Source organism: Sinocyclocheilus rhinocerous, unplaced genomic scaffold, assembly GCF_001515625.1.
Source record: "Sinocyclocheilus rhinocerous isolate Xijiao unplaced genomic scaffold, SAMN03320098_v1.1 scaffold153, whole genome shotgun sequence".
In the NCBI taxonomy this organism is placed as follows: Eukaryota; Metazoa; Chordata; class Actinopteri; order Cypriniformes; family Cyprinidae; genus Sinocyclocheilus; species Sinocyclocheilus rhinocerous.
In genome coordinates, this window is record NW_015660878.1 from 2,097,466 (window position 1) to 2,123,602 (window position 26,137).

General features: G+C 35.3%; 3 protein-coding genes and 1 pseudogene across 4 annotated transcripts in view; 1 reads left to right on the forward strand and 3 right to left on the reverse strand.

Annotated features, from left to right (window-relative positions):
* On the reverse strand, window positions 1–4,547 carry akr1b1.2 (aldo-keto reductase family 1, member B1 (aldose reductase), tandem duplicate 2). The gene is made up of 10 exons (XM_016534998.1): window positions 4,362–4,547; window positions 3,475–3,642; window positions 3,228–3,344; window positions 3,004–3,081; window positions 2,704–2,826; window positions 2,053–2,159; window positions 1,850–1,931; window positions 1,687–1,770; window positions 1,459–1,541; window positions 1–413 (listed from the first exon to the last, which is right to left on the reverse strand). The coding sequence occupies exons 1-10, from the start codon at window positions 4,446–4,448 to the stop codon at window positions 371–373; spliced, it is 972 nt and encodes a 323-aa protein (XP_016390484.1). The 5' UTR covers window positions 4,449–4,547; the 3' UTR covers window positions 1–370.
* Window positions 4,548–4,878: 331 nt separating this feature from the next.
* LOC107725682 (PR domain zinc finger protein 4-like) lies at window positions 4,879–12,066 on the reverse strand (annotated as a pseudogene).
* A 357-nt stretch (window positions 12,067–12,423) lies between these two features.
* Window positions 12,424–16,251, forward strand: LOC107725669 (26S protease regulatory subunit 7-like). The gene is made up of 12 exons (XM_016535026.1): window positions 12,424–12,590; window positions 12,921–12,958; window positions 13,057–13,138; window positions 13,234–13,354; window positions 13,562–13,678; window positions 13,770–13,842; window positions 13,926–14,021; window positions 14,131–14,295; window positions 14,593–14,680; window positions 15,450–15,652; window positions 15,776–15,872; window positions 15,970–16,251. The coding sequence occupies exons 1-12, from the start codon at window positions 12,521–12,523 to the stop codon at window positions 16,125–16,127; spliced, it is 1,308 nt and encodes a 435-aa protein (XP_016390512.1). The 5' UTR covers window positions 12,424–12,520; the 3' UTR covers window positions 16,128–16,251.
* Window positions 16,252–17,124: 873 nt separating this feature from the next.
* The window catches only part of LOC107725620 (prestin-like), a 15,545-nt gene continuing 6,532 nt past the window's right edge, over window positions 17,125–26,137 (reverse strand). For both annotated transcript variants that reach the window (XM_016534948.1, XM_016534949.1), the window contains exons 5-19: window positions 24,521–24,693; window positions 23,975–24,139; window positions 23,281–23,433; window positions 23,104–23,186; window positions 22,855–23,002; window positions 21,514–21,627; window positions 21,220–21,297; window positions 20,898–20,993; window positions 20,598–20,704; window positions 19,963–20,032; window positions 19,670–19,762; window positions 19,381–19,509; window positions 18,873–19,085; window positions 18,386–18,440; window positions 17,125–17,701 (exon numbers count right to left, since the gene is read on the reverse strand). In XM_016534948.1, coding sequence (XP_016390434.1) covers window positions 17,562–17,701; window positions 18,386–18,440; window positions 18,873–19,085; window positions 19,381–19,509; window positions 19,670–19,762; window positions 19,963–20,032; window positions 20,598–20,704; window positions 20,898–20,993; window positions 21,220–21,297; window positions 21,514–21,627; window positions 22,855–23,002; window positions 23,104–23,186; window positions 23,281–23,433; window positions 23,975–24,139; window positions 24,521–24,693 — 1,817 coding nt within the window. In that variant the 3' untranslated portion in view covers window positions 17,125–17,561. The remainder of the gene's footprint in view (window positions 17,702–18,385; window positions 18,441–18,872; window positions 19,086–19,380; window positions 19,510–19,669; window positions 19,763–19,962; window positions 20,033–20,597; window positions 20,705–20,897; window positions 20,994–21,219; window positions 21,298–21,513; window positions 21,628–22,854; window positions 23,003–23,103; window positions 23,187–23,280; window positions 23,434–23,974; window positions 24,140–24,520; window positions 24,694–26,137) is intronic.

Sequence of the window (26,137 nt, forward strand, 5' to 3'; positions counted from 1 at the left end):
AAAAATGTTACTAGTTTCTCAGACTTCCTTATGATTCATTTGTGTTGTTTTGTCATAATACATTTAATGCAAGTCTTTTTAGATTTGTTCTAAAGTAGTAACATCTTAAAATTGTCAAAGCATTAACAAATATAACTTTATGGGCAAAAAAAGAAAATTAATTTGAAGTATAGTGGCTGCTATAATAAGGCTTGCTTTAAATTCCAAACCTGCAAATCACATATCACAGTAGCTCTGTAAGGAAGTTTCTCAGTAACTAAGATTCGTAAAGCAAAATGAAGAGATTTTCACATTAATCAAAGGCAAAATCAGCAATCTCGGAAACAAGGAACCTGTTTTTCATAAACAGCATGCTCCAAGATGTCTTCTTTTAATACTCAGCATTAAATGGGTAGTCTTTGTGCTTCACACCCCTGCGTTGACAGAAAAACGCATTGTTAAATGATGAATAAATTAGAATTTCACAAAAATATTTTTTTCCCTTTTCATATATAGTAAAACCAGGGTTCCCGCTCCATTTTCCACTTGTTTTCGATTACTGGATATTGATTTTTATAATTTTATAGAGACTGTACTCAGTAACAACTATTTCTAGTACGTTAGGTGACTGCAAATTTTAGAATTTTTAAGACTTGTTTAGGACAAAGTAAAGAAAATTGAAGGAATAAATTGAATGGAATACAATTATGGACTCTAAATGTAAATGTCTTGTATTAGCAAACCTTCAAAGACTGAAACACAAACAATCAAGAGATCTCCGTTCTATTTTGATTCATTTTACAAAAAAAAAAAAAAAACTCTTAAAACCTCTGCTCTTAACCACTAGAATATGTAAATATGTAAATATCTTTTACTGTACCCTCTGATCACACTGAAAAAAAAAGTGGTACTCGTTGTTTTTTCTCCCCCAGTGCAAATGTCCAAAGATTCTTAAAACAAGACACATTTACTTGAGTAGTAAAGTGCCAGAAAATGGGTTTTGAAAAATCTACTTAATTAACTCAAATGGAAAACAAGTTTTAATAATCACCCATTGGCAGATATTTGTTCTCATTTTAGGCATTAACTTAATTTTGTTCAATTTCTCAGAAAACAAGACTTTATATCTTTAATTTACACCTCAAGTAAATGCATCTTAATTAACAATATTTAGATATTTGTATTGAAAAACAAAACAACCGTACTGAAGATATTCACTTTTTGCAGAGCATGCAACAATTCATGTCATGACTTTATGAATTTAATACTTTCTGCTCTGATTTTAATCATTTTAAAGCCTTAATTTGTGAAAGTGCAAATTAAGACCTGCAAAAACTATAATTTAGTTTGACTACAATTGACTACAAAACTATCATTTATATTGACTACTCTTCTATGACTTTATTTTTCCAAGATTTTATTAATTTCCATAAAATTCCATGATGACCATAACCTGGGAACCCTGTGAAAGATACTCACCATTGCATTGGACAAGCCCTGAAATTCTTGTTGAAGCCCAAAATGGTCTTCATGTCCTCCTGACTCAACTCAAAATCAAAGACCTTTTGGTGTAGAAAAAATATAAAAAAGTAAAACAATCAAAAGCAATAAATAAATAATAATAATAATTCAGCATATTGATACAGTACTAGCAACACTATGATTCCAAGACCTTATTGAGAGTGTGACTTCTGAAGATGAACTTACTTGAAAGTTCTCTTGAATACGCTGAGGTGTGATGGACTTGGGGATGACGATCACATTCCTCTGAATGTGGAAGCGGATGAGAACCTGTGCATGGATGTCAAATAAATATTATTCTATAAGTCAATAACAAGCTTTGACATAAGTAGGACGGAGGTCTCCTCACCTGGGCAGTAGTCTTTTTGTGCTTCTCTGCAATGGCCTTGATTTTTGGGTCATCAAGCAGTGAGGGATCTTCAGGTTTAGCCCTAAGTTTGAGAGAAAGCTCAAAGGTTATTCACAGAAACCATATATAAAGTCACCAACTGCACCTTGAACCTTCATAGCAAAAAAATGACAAAGCTTCAGCATCTGGGAACGGCGGCCTACCAAGGTCTGTCTGGAGAACCCAGAGGACTGTATGCAGTGACTGGAATGCCTTTGGACTGACAGTAGTCAACCAGCTTCTCCTGAGTCAGATAGGGGTGGCACTCAATCTGAAGAAGAAAAAAAATAAAAATAAATATTTAAACAAAAATACAGTATAAAAAAAACATAGGATTTTTTTTATAATCACTAACTAATGTAATCAATCAGTGTCCCACGATTCATCAGAAATCATTCTAATAAGCTGATTTGATGCTCAAGAAACATTTCTTATTATTATCAAAATTGAAAACAGTTGTTCTGCTTACCCTTTTTTTTTTTTTGCATATAAATGCTGTTTTTTAACTTAGATATTCCAGATTATTCATACATGAAACAAAACATACTGCACTCCCTATAACAAAATCTCCCTTATAATAAGCATTAGGCCTGCGGACTAAAAGTCAAGCAGCGTCCTAATGATATTTTAAGCCTATATCCAGACAAATAACTGCGCCTGTTCTTGACAAGTAGCAGGAAATTGAAGGAGTATTGAATTACACAGTTGCTGTAGGCGAAATGCTGGTCATTAAATATATATTGACCTTTCTTGGGCCGTCTGTAATTGTCAAATGAAAGCACACTGATGCCTATTAAAGAGTATACGGTACCGACCTGATTGTTGGCAGGTTTGTACTTGAGTCCTGGTTTATTCAGGATGGCTTCAATTTGTTCTCGATTAAAGTTGGAGATGCCAATGGCCTTAACCAGCCCAGCATCCACTAACTCCTCCATAGCCTAACAAACATTATGCCATAATTACACTTAATTAAATACAGCTAAAACAATTGCTGGAATTGCAATAAAAAGCTGTTATGAATGCAGAAATATGTCAAACAGATTAATTTGTTAAGAAGGAATGTGAATGTTTACTTTACAAATCAAATAGGCTAAATCAAATCCATTTCCTCGTACCTCCCAGGTGTCCAAGAAATTGGTGTCATCACCAATGGTTAACCCTTCACTGTCCAGTGGGAACTGATCTGGCCCAGACTGAAAAGCAATGATGAATGTATTTCTGAATATTGTTACAGTGAGATTTTAGCTTTCATTGTGAAGATCAACAATAAATACTATAAATAAATGACAGACAGGAAGGTGTTTCATATGGACTTTCTCAAAACTTTTTAATATATCACCTTAAAGCCCATTGGCCAGTGAACCAGGTAAAGATCCAGGTAGTCCAGCTTCAGGTCACTTAAAGTCTTCTGGCAAGCTCCTTTCACTAAGGCCTTCTCGTGAAAGGTGCACCAGAGCTGTGAAACAAAATGACATGCAATGAATTCGTTTTCCTTCATCACAAAGCTACTAAATCAGCACTTGACCTTCCATTATAAAAAAAAAAAGATAAAGATAAATTGTGATAAATTGTGCAAGCTGGCATACCTTGCTGACCACAAAAAGTTCTTCTCTTTTAACCACATCATCTTTTATCATGGCCTGAATTCCCTCTCCGACCTCCATTTCATTGTTGTACACGGCGGCGCCATCGATGTGTCTGTACCCTGCAGCGATGGCTGCCTTCACAGCCTCTGCCACTTTACCTGGAGGAGACTGGAAAGAAAACGACATAATACAATCACCAAAAAGGAAAGGAAAAAAAGAGAAAGGGAAGGAACGGGAAAAGAAAAATGGAAATTATATGGGAAACGAAAGGAAAGGAAAAAGAAAAATAGAAAGGAAAGGAAAGGGGCAAAAAAAGGAAAATGAAAGAAAATCAAAATGAAACAAATAACTGCACAATGTAAACTGTTTTGCTTTTTCCCCAATATGATTCTGCATATGGAGAATAACAACAATGTTCTTTCTTCTTTAGTCACTTCAGTATTCACGTCTCAATATCTCATCTTATCTATCAAACAAAGGAGGTATTGAATGTTATCAGTTAATAGCCTCGCAAAAGACTGATAGAGGTAAAATTGCTTACTCACTATGACCAAACTACTTTCTCTAGACACAGACATTCATTTTTTGAGGATTGCTAGTTTATTTACCATCATTACAAAACGTTAAAACCAAACTTTTCATAACAGTCTTTGCAACTTCTCTCGTCTGAACTACGCCCTGTAAGATTCCTTTCGCACTTTTTGCAAACTCATTATTACTGTGCAACATAAACTTATTATTTTGAAAGTGTCTTTTCTATTCTATTCATATTTCAATATTGCATGCAATTTAAAAAACTTTTGGGCGTGAATTCCACATGCAACGTGCCAGCTAAATTAATGCACTTATATAATGTAACACGATCTCTCATAGAAGTTAGACCATACCTTCCATGTGCCCAGTCCGACGATGGGCATATCTGCCCCGGTATTGAGCTTCACAGACGTTGCCATGGTGAAAGAGAGATTAAGCATTAGCTATTTCAACAGACCAGCTCCAAGCTCAACCGCCTGTGAGGTGGAGGAGTTCACACAGGTGCTGCTAGCTCTGGATCGATTGCTCTTGTCTGGAATTTTGTGTCGACGGGGCGACGTCGCTGAATATTTACCAATAAAACCCTGCTGTCAGGAAAAAAATGTTTCATTTGCATCAAGTGTAGCATATTGTGACGCATAATTATTTGCATTTTAAATCAAATGTTTGCACGTAAAATGCAATATTCATTTATTTACAATACAAATGCAGAGTATAGAACAGGCATGGCTCCCGTGAATGAGCTGACTGAACTAACAGGTTAACTCAGAAAAAAAATAAAGGAACGCTGTAAACAAAAATGTACAAAAAGGCAATGTCTTTTGTTTATTGTTTAACCAATAATTTATACATTTAACAGTGACACTTGACTTAAAAATATGTGATGCATAATTTTTCTTATTTAAATCTTAATTACATTTCTGTTGACTATTTGATTTAGGCATACACAAATTTAGGCATCAGGAATTAAAGGCTGATGGGCAGAACAAGAACACACACAAAAGGACAAATAAATAGGCTAGATAAGGTTTGGATTCATCCCGTTACATATTTTTTTCTCTAGTAAATCCTCTCATGCCTATTCCACACTCATCCTAGTTGGCTTCAGCTTCTTCCTCCTCCTCGTCCTCCTCGTCTTCCTCCTCCTCCTCACCCTGCGCTGCCCCTCGACCGATCTTAGGACCCTTGCAGATTTTGAGGTGGCGTGTGAGGTGGTATTTAGTGAGAAAGCCCTTGCTGCACTTTTCACAGATGAAGTCCCGTTTCCCGTAGTGAGAGTTCAAGTGTTTTTTGAGATGGTCGGTCTTCAAGAATTGTTTGTCACACTTTGGACAAGTTATCTGACGGTCTCTGGAATAAAGAAAGGAGGCTATTAAAGCAGGTAAGAAAAAATTATGAATATGACAGGTTTACATGATTCCATATACGTGTAAATCATATTTTTAAATGGTTTTGTCAGGGAAAGTAAAATATTTGGAGAACATGCAACATTCTCAATGCATTTTAAATTCATAATGTTATATATTACGTAAATGTTACATAATTACATTTAAATGACATTTAAATTAATTTATTGCATTTCCCGGTAAATCAAATGTTTCAACAGGAAAAAATTGTAGGATTTGATTGGACTATGAAATGTCAGAATTTAATAATAGTTCATATTATTTATATTAATAAAATTTTCCATTATTAGTTACATTTTATATTACATATAAAATATATTCATATATAATATAATAATACATTTTAAATATAATAAATATAATATATAAAATAATAATGCATATCATTATTTATACATTTTAAAGGGATATTTAAAATGTATACTTTAAATAAAATATGAAATATAGTCTTATTATTTATATTAATACAATTTTCCATTATTAGTTACATTTTATATTACATATACAATATATTCATATATAATATAATAATACATTTTAAATATAATAAATATAATATATAAAATAATAATGCATATCATTATTTATACATTTTAAAGGGATATTTAAAATGTATACTTTAAATAAAATATGAAATATAGTCTTACAGCGAATGTGAATACATGTGCTGTTTGAGATCTTGTTTCCTCACAAACATCTTGTCACAATGGTTACATTTAATGTTCTTGGCACCAGTGTGTATAACCATATGAGATTCCACATGTGCTTTCTGAGTAAAAGACTTCCCACATACTGTACACCTGAAGTTCTTCTGACCTGCAGAAAAAAACATATACTTCATGAGCAGAGCAGTAATGATGAGAGCACATTTTTCTGGCCAATAATAAAGTAATTTCACTGAAAACAAATTAACCTCAGGTCATTTACCAGAATTCATAAACCACTTTGTTTCTATGATGTAATGCATTTTCAAGTGGGATCGGGTGTAATTTTATCCATCAGGATTTGATTTTTGAATATCATTAAATCATAATGGATTAAAAAATTGTATTACCTTGTTATTATATCAAAATGGCTTGTTATATATATGTGAACAGTTTCAAATGCCATTTTCAAATGCAATTATCTACAACATGTGCATTGACCTGTGTGGATTCTCAGGTGTTTTCTGAGATTGCTGGGATCACTGAAGGCTTTGCTGCAGTAGCTACACTTATGTGGTCTCATGCCCATGTGCCCCATGAAATGCACATTTAGCTTAGTGGACGTAGTGAACGCTCGTATGCACATGCTGCATTTAAACTTTCTCTCGCGACCGTGCCCATTGCTGCTGCTGCAATGTTCATGCACATCGGAGTGGCACTGCCACTGTGGGGAGGAAGCGGACTGGGACGACTCATTGGTCACTTTCTCTTGTGACTGGGATTGGTTGTGTGTAGCGTGAGCAGGGTGGTCCTGGGTGGGGCTGTGGCTCTGGGCATGGCTGCTGAGGTGGGATTTAAACTCTGTGAAAGAGCCACATTCTTTTCCACAATGACATATCTGGCCCTCTGGCACTCTGGGCACACCTGATGAGACAGAAATGAACAGATCTTATATGGATATACAGTACAATTACCTTCTTACAGGTTAAGGCAGAGGGTTCCATGAAAGAGGAAGTCCCACCTAGCTGTCTGCTGTAGTCCCTGCCGTAATAAAACAACAGCTCCTGATCTGGCAGAATCTCTCTGGATGTGCAGAAATACAGCTTCCCATTGTCAATATATGCCACGAGATTCTGTTCCTCTGTAGTCCTGCAAATAGAGTTGATTTTAGTGTTCAACTACCTGATTGTTTTCATACAATGCATGGTTTCAATATAGAGCTTCCTGAAATAAGTGACATGAAAATCGTTTTTATGGATGTGGTTACCTTGCGTTCCGTACAAACATCATCCAGTTGCATTCATGCTCATCTGTCGTCACAATACAGAACTCTTGGATGTCACTGTGGAACATCTACATTAGATTAAACGCACAGTGACCTATTAAAGCTATTCTTAGGATTACAACATGACATGTCAGTGAAATAGTGAATAAAATTATGTAGATGATGCCATTTAGTAGTATGCACTACCTTGCTAATGTTTGGGGTAGGTAAAACCTTTTACCATTTTTGAGCCTTTTATGATCACCAAGGCTGATTTTTTCAAATACAGTAAAGACAGTATTATTGTGAAATATTATTACAATTGAAAATAATTGTTTTCTATTTTAATATATTTTGAAATGTACTTTATTCCTGTGAATGCAAAGCTGAATTTTCAGCAGATCCAGTCTTCAGTGTCACATGATCCTTCAGAAATCATTCTAATATTCTGATTTGGTTCTCAAGAAACATTTCTCATTATTTTTATGTTAAAACATTTGTACTGCTCAATATTTGTGTGGAAACTGTCATTTTTTCAGGAATCTTTGATTAATACAAAGTTCAAAAGAACATAATTTATCTGAAATGGAATTTTTTTTGCAACATAACTGTCTTTACTGTCAATGTTGATCAATTCAATGCATCCTTGTTGAATAAACATATTATGATGATAATAATAATACTGATCCCAAACTTTTGAACGGTAGTGTGCATTCAAAAATGTATACGTTTTTTTTTTTTTTGGCTGTTTGGCCAATTCACTTATATTTAAAAATGTGGCATGTACCTTCCATATTTGAGGAGTATCTTTATCAGACCAGTCTGTAAGTTCTACACTGTTACAATGCTGTCCGATCATCGGCCCAAAGCAGGTCCTGGAGGGTATGGTCTCTCTAGCAAACACACCTGAAGGAAACAAAAAATGGCTTCAGCAATCAAAATCCTCCATTTTCAAAAGCAAATGGACATCACTTCCCATTAACTACAATTAACAAGCTAACTGATGAATTCACTCACCCAAACATCGGTTGCACTTTATTACACGTTGTTACAGTGTAATTACTCATTTAACTACTAAGTAACATTAATTAACAACATGTACTTACTATAGTGTTAGAGTCAGAATTAGGGTTTGGTTTAGGGTTAGTTGCAAGTAATTATGCATAAACTACTGTTACATGTGTAACAAGTACTGTATAAGTACATGTTACATGTGTAACAAGGAGACTGTAAAATAAATTGTTAACCAAACATCTTCAATAATGAAAAGTAGTCAATTGTTTCTGGCTAAATTTGACTATCAATAAGATATTATATAGCTAGTTTCATAATTTATTGGTAGCATGTAGTAGATTATTGGCCGAGAGTATAATAAATAAGTTCTGAGCAATATTAATTAACATCACATACTTATTAGAAGGTTAAAGTTTGGTTTAGGGTTATTTGCTTGTAGTCTTGCCAGTGGCGGCTCGTCGAGGGGAGGCAGGGGAGGCACAGCTTCCCCATAATTTTGAGGTGAAAATGGGAGGAGGACGATTTAATGTTAATAAACCCACGAGCCGCCACTGAGTCTTGCATAATTTACTGTTATTGATTTAATAACAACTGTAACATTTATCATAAGGACACTACACAATAAAGTATTAACTATATTTTGAGAATTGTACACAAAGTATATACCAATAGGTTCATCAGCTACAGAAATGCGGAGGCAGAGGGGGCGGGGCAGAGAGAGGCGGGCTCTGCTCTGAATGGGCGTGTCTGGACTCAAAATCGGCAAGCAAATCTTACATATGTTGAAGGCAGTGGCCATGTTTTCCTTATTAGATGTTGAGTCTTCTAGTTGTAAAGTAGAGTTCACTAGCACCAGACTGTTGTCCAGCCCAAGAGACACTTCTGCGGTGATGGGCGACACATTAACAGGCTCGAGTCCCATTCCTGAAGGTCCATGTAGAGATACCGGTTCTAGTTGAGCCTGAGGCGGCATGGCCCCGTGAGCACCACACTAACCACCCCAGAGTTCAGTTCTCCAGTAGAATGCAAGGCTTCACCAAGTGTCCTTGGACCGCCCACTCCTGTAGTGCTGGTTCCTACTCTGCCGCCCATGTGCTCCTGCTCCATCACCACTGGGAGCTCCAGCCCTGCTCCATGCAGGGGCATCACACCTCCTGAGGAGTTCACACCTGCCAATCCCTCATGAGGCTGAGGTCTGGTACCCAGCTGCTGCTGGGTCTCTGCCACCACGACACCCTCCATGGTGGCCAAGTCCTCTTCCATTCCATCAGGAGACATCGGACTACTTACACGTGACTCCATGGTTAGTCCTGTGGCGTCTAGCTGAACTTTGTGAGTGCCTCCTTGGTGGAGATCAGCCTGGCCTCCGACCTGTCTTGTGTCTAGGGTCACCAGGCCTTGTTCTAGAGGGCCGCCGGGGCCACTGTATGGGTCTAAGACAGAGGGGTTGTTGTTGGACACAGAAAGAGTCCCATCCATGTTAAGGCTGCTGGGATGAATGTATTGGGGAGGGGGACGATCTGCCAGATATGACAGAATACCTAAAGAGATAAAAAAAAGAAGGCTAGATTTTATTCATTTGATACATTAATAAAAATACATCTAAAGCCCCCTGGGGTTCCATGAAGGTACTGCATTGGGTCAGTGAATTGATAAACAATTAAAAATGTATTTTAAATGAGCTTAATTTGCTCTTAAGCTTCATTAAAATGTATTTTGGCATAAATAAAATATTTTATATGATATATTACTTCTGCCAACAGTACATTTTAATTAAAGCTTTACAGCAAATAAAGCATATAAAACAATTTTTTTATTTATAGAATTTCAAAAAATACATTTCTGTTTATAAAATTTATTTAAATGTGCTCAATTTGCTCTAAAGTTTTATATAATAAAATGTGTTGTTTGCTGAAATAATATAGTCTAAGCAACAATTATTTCTGCCAACAAAAATTAATAAAAATGTATTAGCACTAAAGCTTTATTTAAAATACATTTCAACAGAAATAAAACAATTTATAGAATATATTATTTCTGCCAACAATACATTTTAATTAAAGTACATACAAAACAAAATTTTGTATGTAAAATACAGACTTTGTATTTAAACACTGATTTAAAAATGTAATCATTCATTCACTCACTCATTCCTATATAAAAAAAATATTTTAAATTAGCTTAATTTGCCCTAAAACTTGATTAAAAATGTATTTTGTCAAATATAAAATATTTAAATATAGTAATATAATTTAAAAATCTATTTTAATGTGCTTAAATCTTACTATAAAAATATATTTCTATATATTTATCTATTAAATATATCCTATTAAACTATATATTTGCCTACAAAAATATAAATGAATTTGCTCAAAAGCTTTATATGAAAATGTATTTCAGCAGAAATAAAATATTTGATAGAATATATTATTTCTGCCAACAAGAGGTTCAGATAACTCTATAGAGCAAATTAAACACATTAAAAATGATATTTTAATAAACATTTTATTCATAATACTTCATCTTGAATGATTAAACAAACATACATTTCTTTCTGTTTGACACTAAACAGTGTGGTACAATGAATCCAAGATCCTTGCAAAAAGTTGTAAAGATATGTTAGTCACTATTATAAGACATTATACCGTATTATTAAGAAATTCTATATTTGTTGTACATTCAGGGAATTCCTAGGTCCAAAAAAGATTGTCAGCCACTGGTTTAAAATGCACCTTAAAATTTTTTCAGTAACATTACCTGGAAGGATATGTCTGAAGTAGCTGCTCTCCAGGTGTGGATATGGAGGAGGTGGTAATGTATAATTTCTCTCTGGAAGGCCACACATAACACCTCTGTCCCCTAAAGGACCCATGGGTAACATCAGGGACAATGCAGAAGGAAGAGGCCCAAGTGATGGACCCAAGCTGGGTATAGCGACTGGCATGCCTGAAATAAAACTGATGTGTTACTTCTCCATACTTCTCTATATATACACACACATCTTAGAGGCATTTGATTCCTGACCTGGAGTGGTGATGGGATTGTGCGTTGGGGATGTGGGGAGGCCGAGGTGACTTGCACTCACAGGAGGCACGCTGAGCTGGTCCATGCCCACTGGGCTGAGGTTCATGTCATTCATGCTAAATAAAAGAATGCTACTGCATTTATATTACAACTCATATATCATAGTGCTTGTGCAGAATCAGACATGTGAATAAATTATGTTTGTTTACCTGACAGCACAGATCACTTAAGGCACTGATGTGATGGATGCATTCTAGGATCTGGAATAGGGAAGGATTCATCTTTTTAGTAATTACAGCAGCATTTAGTTTAGATCACAACATTCCATCATCAGCCTCTTTAAGTCAAGTTTTATAGTCATTCTGGCAATGAATTTACTTGACAAGCTGTCTTGGTCACTAAACCGATAACGAAATTCTAATAACTCATACTAAATACAAATATCTATATAATATTTAAAAAAAACAAAAAAAAAAATATATATATATGTATGTATGTATGTAACCGCACATCGACAAGAAAGAGCCAGTAATGCAGCCAGAGTTTAGCCAGTTAACAGAAGGTGTTCATTGCAAGGTACATATATTATTTAAAAGACAAACAAACAATTTACCTACTATAAAGAGCAAATATTAATCCTTCCGTGGAAGATTTGTGGTATGAAAACAATAACATGGATAAAGGCAAACAATTAATGTATGACTCAAGGCGGGGTCGTGTTTCAAAATAAGAGTCCCGCAATATGCTCTGTCAATACAAACATGAAGCCAGACTGATTTATTTATTGATTTACGTATGTATTTATTTATTTAATCTATAATATACACTTTTATAGATAACCAATAATAGTTATAGGAATAGGAAAAAGGGTAGAGCGAATTAAAATAAACAAATAGGTAAAATGCCAAATTAGGTACATAAATAATAAAAAAAAATATTTTGTACGAGTGGAAATGGCTCTCTTTCTGTCTGTATGACCAAAAAGGTAATTTTAAAAATGTTGGGGGGGAAATTTAACTTTTAATTTGAAATACATTCGCAGTTTCCTGTGTTCTTACGCACCGGAACAGAAAAGCGCTGTGACTGTTCGTCTGAAAACCTGCTGTGTAATCTTGCATCTACAGTCACTAACCGAATTTATTACAAAGAAAAAAGCAGTCATGCCTGATTACTTAGGAACCGAGCAACGCAAAGTAAAAGAAGAGGAGAAAGAAGACAAACCAATTCGAGGTATTATTTGCAAAGACTCTCGGGTGGATTTTAAATTATATAAATTAGCAGACAGATTAGCATTTATTGACTAGCCGCTGTGCAGTTGGAATTTGTCAACAAAAGCCGAATCTACTTAACTAAACTATTTTAATGTTGTGTCATTATTTATTTCACGTATTTACTCTACCACGTTCATTATATGAGTTGTCAAATGTCTCAGTATTAGTTATGTCAGTCTGATTGCCTGAACAGACTTATTAGAGAAAGATAAACACGCTGTGTCTGCCATCCTGTAACATATGCATATCTCATTTATTTATCTATCTTGATCTGTTTTTTATTTCTCAGCGTTGGATGAAGGAGATATTGCACTCCTGAAAACCTATGTAAGTATTAGTACTAAAAAGATTCAGATGGCTTTCATTTAGTAAAAGTTACAGCAGTGTTATTTGTAATTTATTCACTTGTTTTTGTTTGTGAATAGGGGCAAAGTACGTATTCCAGACAGATTAAACAAGTGGAAGATGATATTCAACAGCTTCTGAAGAAAATAAATGAGCTCACAGGTAAGTGTGCTATCGTTTCTTTGTGAGGAGCTAATTTTATGGCGAATTACTTTGTAAAACAAATGCATTGATGCTGTATTTTGTGTGTCTTGCAGGTATTAAAGAGTCTGATACAGGTCTGGCTCCTCCGGCATTATGGGATCTGGCTGCAGACAAACAGACTCTACAGAGTGAACAGCCACTGCAGGTGGCCAGGTATGAGAGGACAAAAACATTTCAGTTATTAAGGGTTACCCTTAAAGAAATAGATTATTTGCTTATGCTATACTACCTTTTTTAACTTTTTTTTTTTTAAGAAATAATGCTTTTGTTCAGTAGGGATGCATTAAATGGATTAAAAGTGACACTAAAACATTTATAATGTTACAAAAGACTTCTATTTGAATAAATGCTGTTCTTTTGAATTTCTATTCATCACCAAGATAACTCTGACTCTGAGGATCCAAAGTACATTATTAATGTGAAACAGTTTGCCAAGTTTGTGGTGGACCTGAGCGATCAGGTCGCTCCGACTGACATTGAGGAAGGAATGAGGGTTGGGTAAGCTAAAATGATGGATCAGACATTTCTATATTTCCTTCATTAACAAACTTTTCATCTGGTATTTAAAAGAGTTGCATTCTGTTAACAGAGTTGACAGGAATAAGTATCAGATCCATATTCCACTGCCACCCAAAATCGATCCTACTGTGACTATGATGCAGGTACGAAACCGCTTAAGTTGTTTGGGATCATGTACATTATCAAGGCAACACCGCAGGAATAATTATGTACTGTACATAAATAGGTGGAGGAGAAGCCTGATGTGACCTACAGTGACGTTGGAGGCTGCAAAGAGCAGATCGAGAAGCTGAGAGAAGTGGTTGAGACCCCTCTGCTCCATGTGAGTCAGGACTACATACAAATGTACCTATTAAAAACAAACAGGAGGTATTACACGTCTGAAATACTGCTTAAGTTCTAAAAATCAATCTCTATCTTTATAATTCCAGCCTGAGCGCTTTGTGAACCTGGGTATTGAGCCTCCAAAGGGTGTTTTGCTGTTCGGGCCACCCGGTACAGGGAAAACCCTGTGTGCTCGAGCTGTGGCTAACCGCACCGATGCTTGCTTCATCAGAGTCATCGGATCCGAGCTGGTTCAGAAGTATGTAGGAGAGGTACGTGCCTTTTCCATCAAGCTGTTAAAAAAATAGGTTATTTAAAGGAATAGTTCACCCAAAAATTTAAATTGTCATCATTTACTCACCCTCATGTCTTTCCAAACCTGTATGAGTTTATAGTTATTTTGAAGAATGCTGGTAATCAAACAGTTGATGGTTCCCATTGACTTCCATAGTATTTCTTTCCCTACTATGGAAGTCAATGGGGACCAACAACTGTTTGATTGCCAGTATTCTTCAAAATATTTTCTTTTAGCTTGAACATTTTTTATAACATGTTTGTGTTTAATCCAGGGTGCCAGGATGGTTCGTGAACTGTTTGAGATGGCAAGGACCAAGAAAGCCTGTCTGATCTTCTTTGATGAAATTGACGCCATTGGAGGTAAAATTTCCTATTTGCAATAATCTGATGCTACAGTCAGGGTCAGATGATTTCAGCTTCTTTTGGCGGTCTCAAACTGTGTGGCTTGAGGTTTTGAGGTTCCTGTCTATAAGCCAGCCCTGAATATAGTTTTAGAAGTCTTAGGAGTATGTTATTAATATTTCCATTCTACTGTGCTACTTTTCATTGTTTTTCTATGTAAACACAATCTAGATGGACATGTATGATCATTGCACTCATGTCCTTTGCAGCGTCTCTTGCATGACAGTGTTGTAAAAGTGTGACATTCAAGTTAAAATAATTTAAACTCATCAAACGTTCATCTAGAGTGTTTACATAGAAAAACAAAGGAAAGGTAGCACATCTCTGTGTGAATGGCCTCTTATTATATTCAAACAAAGGGATAGTCAACTCAAAAATGAAAATTCTGTAATCGTTTACTCACCCTCATATCGTTCCAAACTATGACTGATGTTCTTCTGCTGAACATAAAAGATATGTTGGTAGCCAAATAGTTCCTGCTCCCATTAACTTCCCTTCTATGGACAAAAAATGGGAACTACCAACTTCCCAACATTCTTCATAATATCTTCTTTTGTATTCAGCAAAAGAAATACATACAGGTTTGGAATGACATGCGGGTGAGTAAGTGGCAGAATATTCCTTTTTGGGTGGAATTTCCCTTTAAAATCTTAGCTTTTGTTTTTGTCTCAAAGATTTTACCTCTATATTAAGTCTCAGTTATTATGCTTACGCTGCCGTCTTACAGGTGCCCGTTTTGATGATGGAGCTGGAGGAGATAATGAAGTGCAGAGAACCATGCTGGAGCTGATCAACCAGCTGGATGGATTCGATCCCAGAGGAAACATTAAAGTCCTGATGGCCACCAACAGACCAGACACCCTGGATCCTGCTCTGATGAGACCTGGCCGTCTGGACAGAAAGATTGAGTTCAGCCTGCCTGACTTGGAAGTGAGTGTTAGCTACAATAGTGACAAAATAGCTACCATTTACTGGATAAAGATAGACATGTAGTATAATATCACATTCTGATAGATATGTAAATGTATGTAACCATTTGCGCTCTGTTTCTAGGGACGTACTCACATCTTCAAGATTCATGCCCGCTCTATGAGTGTGGAAAGAGATATCCGCTTTGAGCTTCTTGCACGTCTCTGTCCTAACAGCACAGGTGAGTGCACACAATTTAAATAGACAATATTTGCATAGACCTAAAGGTAGAGGCCTTGCAAGCTATGGTTAACATTGCTGTGTTTTTCTTCTCTCAGGTGCTGAGATTCGCAGCGTGTGTACAGAGGCAGGAATGTTTGCCATCAGAGCTCGTAGAAAAATCGCTACAGAGAAAGACTTTCTGGAGGCCGTGAACAAGGTCATCAAATCCTACGCTAAATTCAGCGCCACCCCTCGCTACATGACTTACAACTAAATTTTTCCTCTTATGTGCTTTTCCCCACTTAAATGTTAGTTTTTTGCCTGATTATTCAAGGATTCTCATATGTCTTGTCACTTTTCCTGTGATATCAAATGATTCAATAAAAACATTATCCTTACTAATTGTCTTTTTATTGCTTAATATTAAATACATATTTTTCCCCTTATTCAGGTTAGTAGACCTGTTACATGTAATAAATTTAGTAATGAATGTAGAAAATTATATAAATAGAAAGGCACTTTTGAGGAATAAATGTTTAATAATTTAGAGTACTGATTTGCTTTTATTATACAAAAATATCTTAAATCCACACCAGCATAAAAAGACAAAATGCACCACATTACATGCAGGCGCAACTGATTGTTGAGCTTTGGTCTTCATTACTACAATGAAACAGCATCTAAATATTAGTACAGAAAAATCTCAAATCGATGGGTAATTGCGTGTGAACACTTGATTTGAAACAAAAAGTGCTCGGAGTGGACATTTCATAGGCAGCATGTGTGTCAAACATGTCCAAGACAGTCTTAGCCTGTGGACTTTCCATGTAAGGTTCTAAAAACAAGAACACCTGAATTGAATTTTCAAGAATTTTCGTGGAATCAGCTGTTTCAGTAATCACTAACCAAGACCCCTTTATGTTAATAATGTTCTTTGTAGCTACAAAAACTAATTGAAATTGGTTCCAAGAACCCCTGGAGCAACCTAGATAAGCCTTTAGCCAAATGTGTCACCGATTGAGTTGAGAAGGGGGAAAACCTAAAACAAACCAATACAATCAATATCTGGCAAGCGTTTTCTCAGAAACATCAGATTAAAGTATATACCATGAAACAAAAAGCAGCATCTTCACCAACAGTGCAATTATGTGATCAGGTCTTTAAAAATATGTAACATATTAGCACTTGTTTTACTGAATACTACAGTCAGATGAAAAACTGCAGACTTCCAAAAATATAAAATAAAAATTAAATACAACAAAAAGAAAAACTAGCACATGGTGTACAATTGTAAAACTTAATTTCTATCATAAAAATAAGCTTACTGGAATGTCAATATAAAGATTTAAACCAGTGCTAAAAAAATAAACATTGGTTAAGAATCCATCTACACTAATTGCACTTAAAAGAACTGAAGGTACAGAGTGTTTTATAGTCGTCAGTAACAAATTGCAGTGGAGCTTGCGATTATGTCTAGTGCAATAAAACAACAGCACCAATCAGATTAAGGTCAACATTTGCTGGTATATTCACATTAAATAAAGTGTTTCCATCTAAAACTTTTTGGCCTGCTCACTGCTAAAACTCTCCTTGTTATCATGACATCCTAAAGTGATATCCATCACTAAAGTGATTCATAAGTAACAGTCCTTGTGCTCGTTTCAGCACGACTCTTTCCATATTCTGCCCCTCAGTTTGGTTTGTGTGTTCACTGGACATCAGGGCAGACGGGGACGTCCCTCGAGCGTTTACAATGCAACACTGCGTCATGAATGGTGGGGAAAATGAGGTCAGGGGTCACGGGCTCACAGAAGAATTTTAGTGTCCTGAGATCAGAGAGCAGAGTCCCTGCACAACACACAAACATTTAAAAGATCTTACAAGGATCTAAGAAAATAATTTATTAGTTACATTAATATATAGTAACATTGAAAATTAATTGTTGTTAATATCAACATAAACATTAGTTTGACTTGTCCACATGATGGTTTATTAGTTCTAACTCTAGGTGGAGATGTTTGCCACATTCAACAAATATATCAGAATGAACTTTAACCTACATAAAGCATATGAACTCTGGTGGAGTTCAATCATATTATATCATTTTGTATTATATTATTTTATAGAAATGTATGTACGTATAAATGTAATTAATTACTTACTGCTACATCTAGCAAGTATGAGTTAAAACATATTATTATATTATATTAAGACACCAAATTGCCCGAAGAAAACATGTCAGACATTAACAATAACAAAACCAAGTTTACAAAAAAGTTCTCAAAAAATAAGCCATCACATGAGGTTAATCGAGTGGAAAATTGAAAACAAAACAAAAAAAAAACCTATTCAAAGAAAAGAGGTTTGTTTATTATATGATTTATTATATTACATTATATTAAATTATATAGAAATGTATACATGTATAAATGTAATTAATTACTGATACATCCAGCAAGTTTCCACTCAGATTGAGTTAAAAATATTATATTATAAATATAAATCTATGTAAAAATGAAATTAATTACTTACTGCTACATCCAGCAAGCACAACTTTCACATCGACTGTTGCAAACTCCTTTATCACCTGCAGAAAAAAAAAAGAGGAACTATTTCAAAACATATAACCACAAGTGACTCAATATGGTTTCTACAATGTTGTGGGTGGTTGCCAAGGTGTTGCGAAACAGCTGCTAAGGTGTTCTGAGTGTTTTTAGGTCACTGGACCTATGGTATTTTGTATCCACTGAGCAAATATCATGAATCAGATCGCTTAAGTAACAGCACACCCTTTCTCAACAAGCCATGTCATATCAATAGTGCAAACAATAAGGGAAATGTAACATGTTTAATATTAAGAGTCAGTGGTTTGTTCAAACATCTAACCCTAAAGTATGAGAAAACGTTAAACTGATGCTGCTCAATATGCAACAGCGCAACGTGTGGTCTAATGTATTAAGCCAGATCTCACTAATCGGTCTTCAAGTGTCTTCTTTGGAAATAAAAGCTGTTGACTTACTGATTTAATGGTTTTGGCTCCTACAGAGTCAATAAAGTTAACAGGAGTAAAGTCCAGTATGATGGTGTGAATGGGGGTTAGACGCTGGAGAAAGAAGTCATCCTCAGATTCAGACTCAGTGTTGTTCTCATTCATCTGGCCATTGGTATACACATGATCCATCTGCTTCTTCGGCCCAGCCACTACCTCACGAGTGACGCCTAGCTCCACATCCTGTTGTGGCACCACAGAACATGTCAGTCAGTCACATACTCAGAAATCTTTCATCACTAAGCCGCCACATTACATGGAAAGATTTTACAGAAGAAAAGCTACAGTGTTTTGTTCTGAAATTTTGAGATTGTACAGTGTAATTTGCATAGCTCTGAAATAACATTTGGCTTGCAAACATAAATTTATTGATGCATCAAAAATCCCAACATGGGGAACCCATGTTGAGGTTCAAATACTTTTGTAAAGGTCATAGGTCACAGATCAAATATATTTAGATGAAAAAAAAACATCATACCAAGAAGACAACTGCATTTTTCTTCACTGAGGAGCAGTGGTTTACAGCCTTCCTCTCCCCATTGTCTCTTTTTGCATATTTTAGCTGTGATTTCCTGCCAGTGAGCAGTTGTGCTGGGTCAATTCCAGTCTGTAGTCACAAAAATAAAGTGTTCCGAACTTTATGAAGCCAAAGGCCTGCTGCTTATAGGAATCTCTCTACACAACGTATGTTCAATAAATACTCAAGGACAGAACCATAAAACACACAATATTTTAAGTTAATAATAACTTTAAGCATTTGGTCTCACCTTTGCCTTAAGGGCGCTCACATACAGGTCACTGTTTGCAAAGTATATGGAAGTATTGGACTGAAAAATCTTAATCCCAGAGCATTCCTCAGCCTTGAGAAAGAGAACAAACGACTGATAAGAGGACAAAGATTGTGGTGGAAAAAAGGATGATGGATTAAATCAAGCCTAATTGGGTGCATGTGACTAAGAAAAGCTTGAGAACAACACTTTTGGAATGAAGCAAGTTAAGGATCTAGGCTATTAATGGAAAAGTTAAGATGATTTAATGCATTTTAAAAGAAATGTCTTACCTCTTCATACTCATCCACATCAAAGTACAGTCCTGTATCTGGGATTTGTCCAAGAAGAGCATTTTTAGGGCTTAAAATAAATAATAAGATATGAATTAGACATTTCCTTTGGCAAGTACGAAAGCAATAAAAAGGTCAAAATAATCCAAATATAATCCATAATCCAAACAATGCATTGAAAAAAAAAGTATAAATACGAATATATTGAAATAAATATACAATATATTATGATTTCATTATATATATCTATAAATACTTCAATTAAATATTTAAATACAATTCTGATTTATTGTTCATAAAATACTAAATGATTTAAATTAAGCTTTAAAAAACAAAAACTGGAAAAGTTGATTGCTGAAATATTAAATAAATATGGAGCATAAGTGAAATATCAGGTTTCATGTTGATTTACTATATTTCAGCTGTCTTGCATTAATTGCCATTAGAGCAGTATGAATTAATGCATCATATAAATCTTATATGTAAACACAAACTACTTAACAGATACTTTACAAACTATTATCTATTTATTAATACATTTAAATATCAAGATTTCATATTGAAAGACAAAAAAGGGTTTTCAAGCTGAATTTTGTTATCAGTTGGTATCAGAGCAGTAAGACATGGTGTTTTACCATTGTGTTCTGTAAATAACTGTGAGTATGGCAAAGCCCATGGCAACCACCAGACCATAATCCAGACCCAGAAGAACTGATGCAAAAAAGGACACCAGCCAAATCGCCTGAAGAAAACATGTCAGACATTATCAATAACAAAACCAAATTTCACCATGTACCAAAAAAAAAAAAAAACCCAAACACATGAAATTTATTGAGTGGAAAGTTTAAAAAGAGAAAAATGGTTCATTTAAATAGATGGTAACCAGTAAAAACGATATGATGAGCACAACCAAATTAAGTGCCTCTGACACTCACCAGTTCAATCTTGCTGGTTCTCCATAATGCAGGAATGTCTTTCAATTGCTTATACATCCCCAGGAGATTGACCATGATGATAGCAGCCAACACCGTCTAATGAGAGTACAAAGACGTCACTAATAAACACCATCTGATCTCTGACCTTTGTCATTTTGCACTAAGAATGCTTATGTTCTGCCAAGAGGGCTTTGGTAACAAATTAGGACTGTCCTTCGCACTTCCAAAAAAGACCAAAACATTTTAAACCATTTTTTATAATTAATTTTTGCACAAAATCAATAAGCTCCATGGCAAGCATATCAGATAGCACTTCACTTACTGTTGGCAATGGCTGAAAGACAAATCCAATGGCCACTACCACCAGTAGCACAAGTATGGACGCCAAGAGTCCTGCAATCTGCAGACACACACATCAACATAATTAAATTGAGTCTTTCAGGAGGCACGACTGTTTTATCTTATCTTTATGCTTTTACGACAATGATACAGCCACTGAGATGATGTCATTATGAAAGGGACACTCCATTTCAGGAAATGCATTTTCGCAATCATCGACTGCATTCATGAGTACATATCACAGATATGGCATCTTACACAAATATGTCACACTTACTTCAGTATGTCCTCCTGTGCTCTCCTGTACCAGGCTGCGAGACATTGAGGCGGTAACGACAAACGTGTGGAAGAATGAACTCATAAAGTTACAAAGTCCCAGTGCGATGAGCTCCTGCAGTCACATTAAACACAAAATGACTTCATTAGACCATGTGATTTCATGTCAGGATCATAAAAATATTAAAACTATTGTATAACTGCTGTGGCTTCGAAAACGTTAGTACATGCGTTTTGTAACTAGAAATAGTAGCTCACACAGTGTACAGCCCATTTTACATACTGTGCATAATATACACTACCATTTTTTTTTTAATTAAATTAAATTTTTAAATTAAGACTTTTTTATTCAGCAAGGATGCATTAAATTGATCAAAAAGCGATGGTAAATATATTTATAATGTTACCAAAAAAGGTCTACTTCAAAAATATTACTATTCTATTACAAAAAATTAAGCAGCACAACTGTTTTCAACATTGATAAGAAATGTTTCTTGAGCATAAAATCAGCATATTAGAATGATTTCTGAAGGATCGTGTGACAGTAAAGACTAGAGTAATGGCTGCTGAAAATTCAGCTTTGCATTACAGGAATAAAATATATTTTAAATGTAAAATAAATGTACTGTATTTTTGATCAAATAAATGTAGCCTCACTGAGCAAAAACATTTAAAAAATCTTACCGACCAAATTTGGAATGGTAATGTACATGTAATTATACTGTAGAGTAGAGCAGTATGTTAACATGCTATTCCGAACATAGCTCTAATTTTCTATATAAAAACGAAAGTTCCTAGTTACTGTCGGTTGTGCTCATTACGTTGAGGATCTTGGCTCCTCACACAAAAATGCGTCCTAAACAGGCAAACTTGTGAGCTACTGAGGTCACAATCCATCTCTTTTACTGTTGTTCACTTAAGCTTGCCACTTTGCAAAATGTTGCCCCATATGAACTTTCCCTGCAATTAGTGTACTATAAGTCACTTTGGACAAAAGGATCTACTAAATGGCAAGTAACTAAGTAACTGTAGGGTCTGGACATTCAGCTGCAATGATTTGGAAATTCAGCTGCAACTTAAAGCCATAGAAACCAAAATAAAGGGCAGCTGAATAAAATCCAAGTCCCTGCCTCTAAGAAACGGAGTCAAATTACTTTGACAATGAAGAATGGGACAGCTTAATTAGATAAAGTGTTACATCTATTGTTTTATCACTTCAAACCTAACAAACTACTTTTTGTGAATTGTTTGCTTGAAAAATATGTTTGTTTTATCTTTCATCAAATAACGCAGTATAACACAATTCATATGACATTTACAGACATTTTATTTTATTCTCTACCTGATTTCCATCCACACTGTAGCCATGCTTAAGAGCAAAGGTTTTGGCTAATGATATTGCAATCGAGAAGCCAACAACAGCTATAGCGAAGGCGTCTGGGAAGAGGTTAGGAAAGACAGAGAAGTCTGGAATCTTGGGTGGCAGCAACCTTAAAACAAAACATTAAGAAGGAAATATTAAAATGTAAACATTTGTAAAAATGTAAACCATTTCAGTTTGGTATATATAAGTAAGCCTGCATGTTCTTACCCTGTGGGAATTTTACCCACAACTTCTACTCCATAGTTTTCAGACATAACCATCCCATACGAGATTCCAGTGGACACAATTACCTTCAAAGAACAAGAAAATCACACATTCACACAAAGGGATTTTGAGTACATGTGTGAGCAATATGTTTCTTAGGAAGGGCGTTTAAATATTTACCACTATGATTTCTCCAGGGATGGGGATAGGTAGCTTCTTTTTGAAGCGTTCATTGAGATCTTTGATGAAGTACAGGAACACCATACACACCAGTCCAATAATTAGCGTGACAACATTAGTGCTTGCAATGTTCCTGAAGACAGCATCAAGACTCTGGGGGAAAACAAAATGATTAGAACATAAAGCTATACAACCACAAAAAAAAACTATATCACAGTATAGAGTTTTTAACTGTTATTTTAGTACTATTTATATACTATTACAGGAATTTATTATTATTAATATACATTTTTATAGAATAATTTATATTTTACATTATTTTTATTTTAGGGTTATTTAAATTTTTGTTTATTTTAGTAATGTTTTTTTAATCATTTTTTATAGGTCTATTTTTCAGTTTTAATTTCAGCAATTTTAGCACGTTAACATTTTATTTCAGTTATTTAGTCCATTTTAATTATTCATCTAATTACATTTTATTTCAGCTTTATTTCATTAAGGAAGCTACTCTTAACAACAACAACTGGCCTTGAAAAGACCTTTATTCATTCGTGATTCAATTAATACCTTAAACACCAATGAGAATATGTGAATAAGTGTTTATGAAGTAATGTGAAGCATGTTTATAGGTGCAAAAGTGGCACATATCAACAAAAAGCACCCTAAGGTTTCCCCAGTGTCAAAGGTTACTCACATGCACTACAGAGAGAGGCCCGTTGAAGCGCGGAGTGTGCACTCCCAGCAGGTACTTAATCTGCGACACAGAGACGTGCACAGCGGCAGCTGTGGTGAAACCTCGCACCAGCGGCTCAGTGAGGTAAATCGCCAGGAAGCCAAATCTCAGCAGACCCAGAACAAACTATGGGAGATCAGAACAATTATGCTCCCAAACATCAATCTGAGAGTACCTCGGGCTACAGTAACTTTAGGAGAATCACATGAAGTCATCAGCCTGAGCAGGTTTACAGTTTTTACAGTTTACAGCCTATGTTTCAGGAATTTACTTGTATTCCAAACACAGATACTGGAGATGCACTGGTCTTGATCAACTACAGTAAGGTTCAAACAATGACAAATAAAGATGAATTGAGCACATCAAGAGAGAGAAAAAATGAACTAGTTCTTTCTTTGATATCAGACATTATACACGTCACCCTTAATAAAATTAAGAAAGATCATGACTAAATTCTACACTCATTTTGATTTTTAAAACTGCAGGTAAAACCAGATAGCAGCCCACCTGAATGATTCCTACTAGGGTTGTCAGAGCTACAACCACCTCCACTCTTCTGGCATCACGAGCCTCAAAATCCACAACCTGTGACGCGTTGGTCCCGTTGACTGCAAACATGGAGTCCGGGGCCTCCCTTACAGCAACGCCGCCAATCATCAAACTGATTACTGCGAAAGTACCTGAATAAAAATAAAATACAATAAAACTTAAGGAAACTGTGCTAAAGTTAAGTATGGATCACAAATTATTTTTGTAATTATTTACTATGTTATAAGCTGTCTTACCAGACATTATATATGCAAATACTGTTTCATCATTTAAAACCTCACAACCTTTTTATGAAATGCTATGCTTAAAAGGTGTGATTGGACTATTATAATACATGCAACTTAAAATAATATCTGCATTTATAGCTAATAATATCAGATAATATTAGGAACAGTATTTTTTGCAGCTTAAAACATTATAATCCGTATTTACATCTATTATTATTGCATGATCACTTTTACAGCAGCAATTACTTAAGCACTTTAAGGCCTTTAAGTGCATGCATAAAAAGATACAACGTACTATTTAGCAAGCCTGTTACCACCTAAATCAGTGATGAAAAAGGCCATTTTTAGCCATAGAAAAACAGTGTTTTAGATTAAATCTATATTATTACTATTATATTGTTTATATTATCTTATATATATATAATGCAATGGGATTTATACTATTTAAATTGTGTCTTAAGCCTTACAATGTCATTGTGTAAGAGTAACAGGTGGTGTAATCGCTCTTTGGTATACATTGCTCAGTGGTTCAGTGTTGTCACAGGAAAAGGAGCTCCTTTATCATGTGAGCAAGTATGTCTCAGTGCATTAATGAAAGTAAGCTCTGCCTTGGACTTTCATCTAGATAAAGCCCTCTGCAACTGGGTCTGTTTTACATTGTCCATAGAGGGACAGAGCGTGAGTATTGTTTAAACAGGAGGCAACATGCTTCTTTGCAGCAGGACCTTGTCAAATGTTTGAACCAATGCCAATTCTCTTGCTCTCAAGTGTAGCCACAGGAGCCGAGAAAACAAGATGTTGAAGCAACAACTCTGGTTTGGGTAACCTTTTTGACTTTTGAACCATTGATCTATGTTCTTGGTGGTGTTTCTAATATCCTGCAGGGATTTCTGAGGGTTTGAAGATCCTCACATTAAACAGGAGAAAAACAACACTGCAGGGCATCTACCCACCCATAAAACAGTGTGATGATGTCTGCACCAACACTAATAAGGTTCTCAGAAACGCCACTTTCATTTCCTGCTTACGAAAGTCAGGACATTGCAATCAGAGCAGCTTTAGAGCTGTCGACCTGTACAATTGGCAGGAACAATGAAAAACTGACTTCCTGATGAGACTTTGCCACAGGAGTTCAGGAAGTGCTGGGAAAAACGGACTAAGGATTTTAGATCTCATCTAATTGGACTACACTTGTTTAGTCTGGTAGTAATGCTTTGCTTATTAACACTGACTTAGCAAAACTGTACAGAGTAATGTCACATTTCAGTTAGTCGCACTCACGCACTCAGACATTTGAAAAAAAAAAAAAAAAAAAACAAATGCCCAGATAAAAGCAGCAGTTAAAACT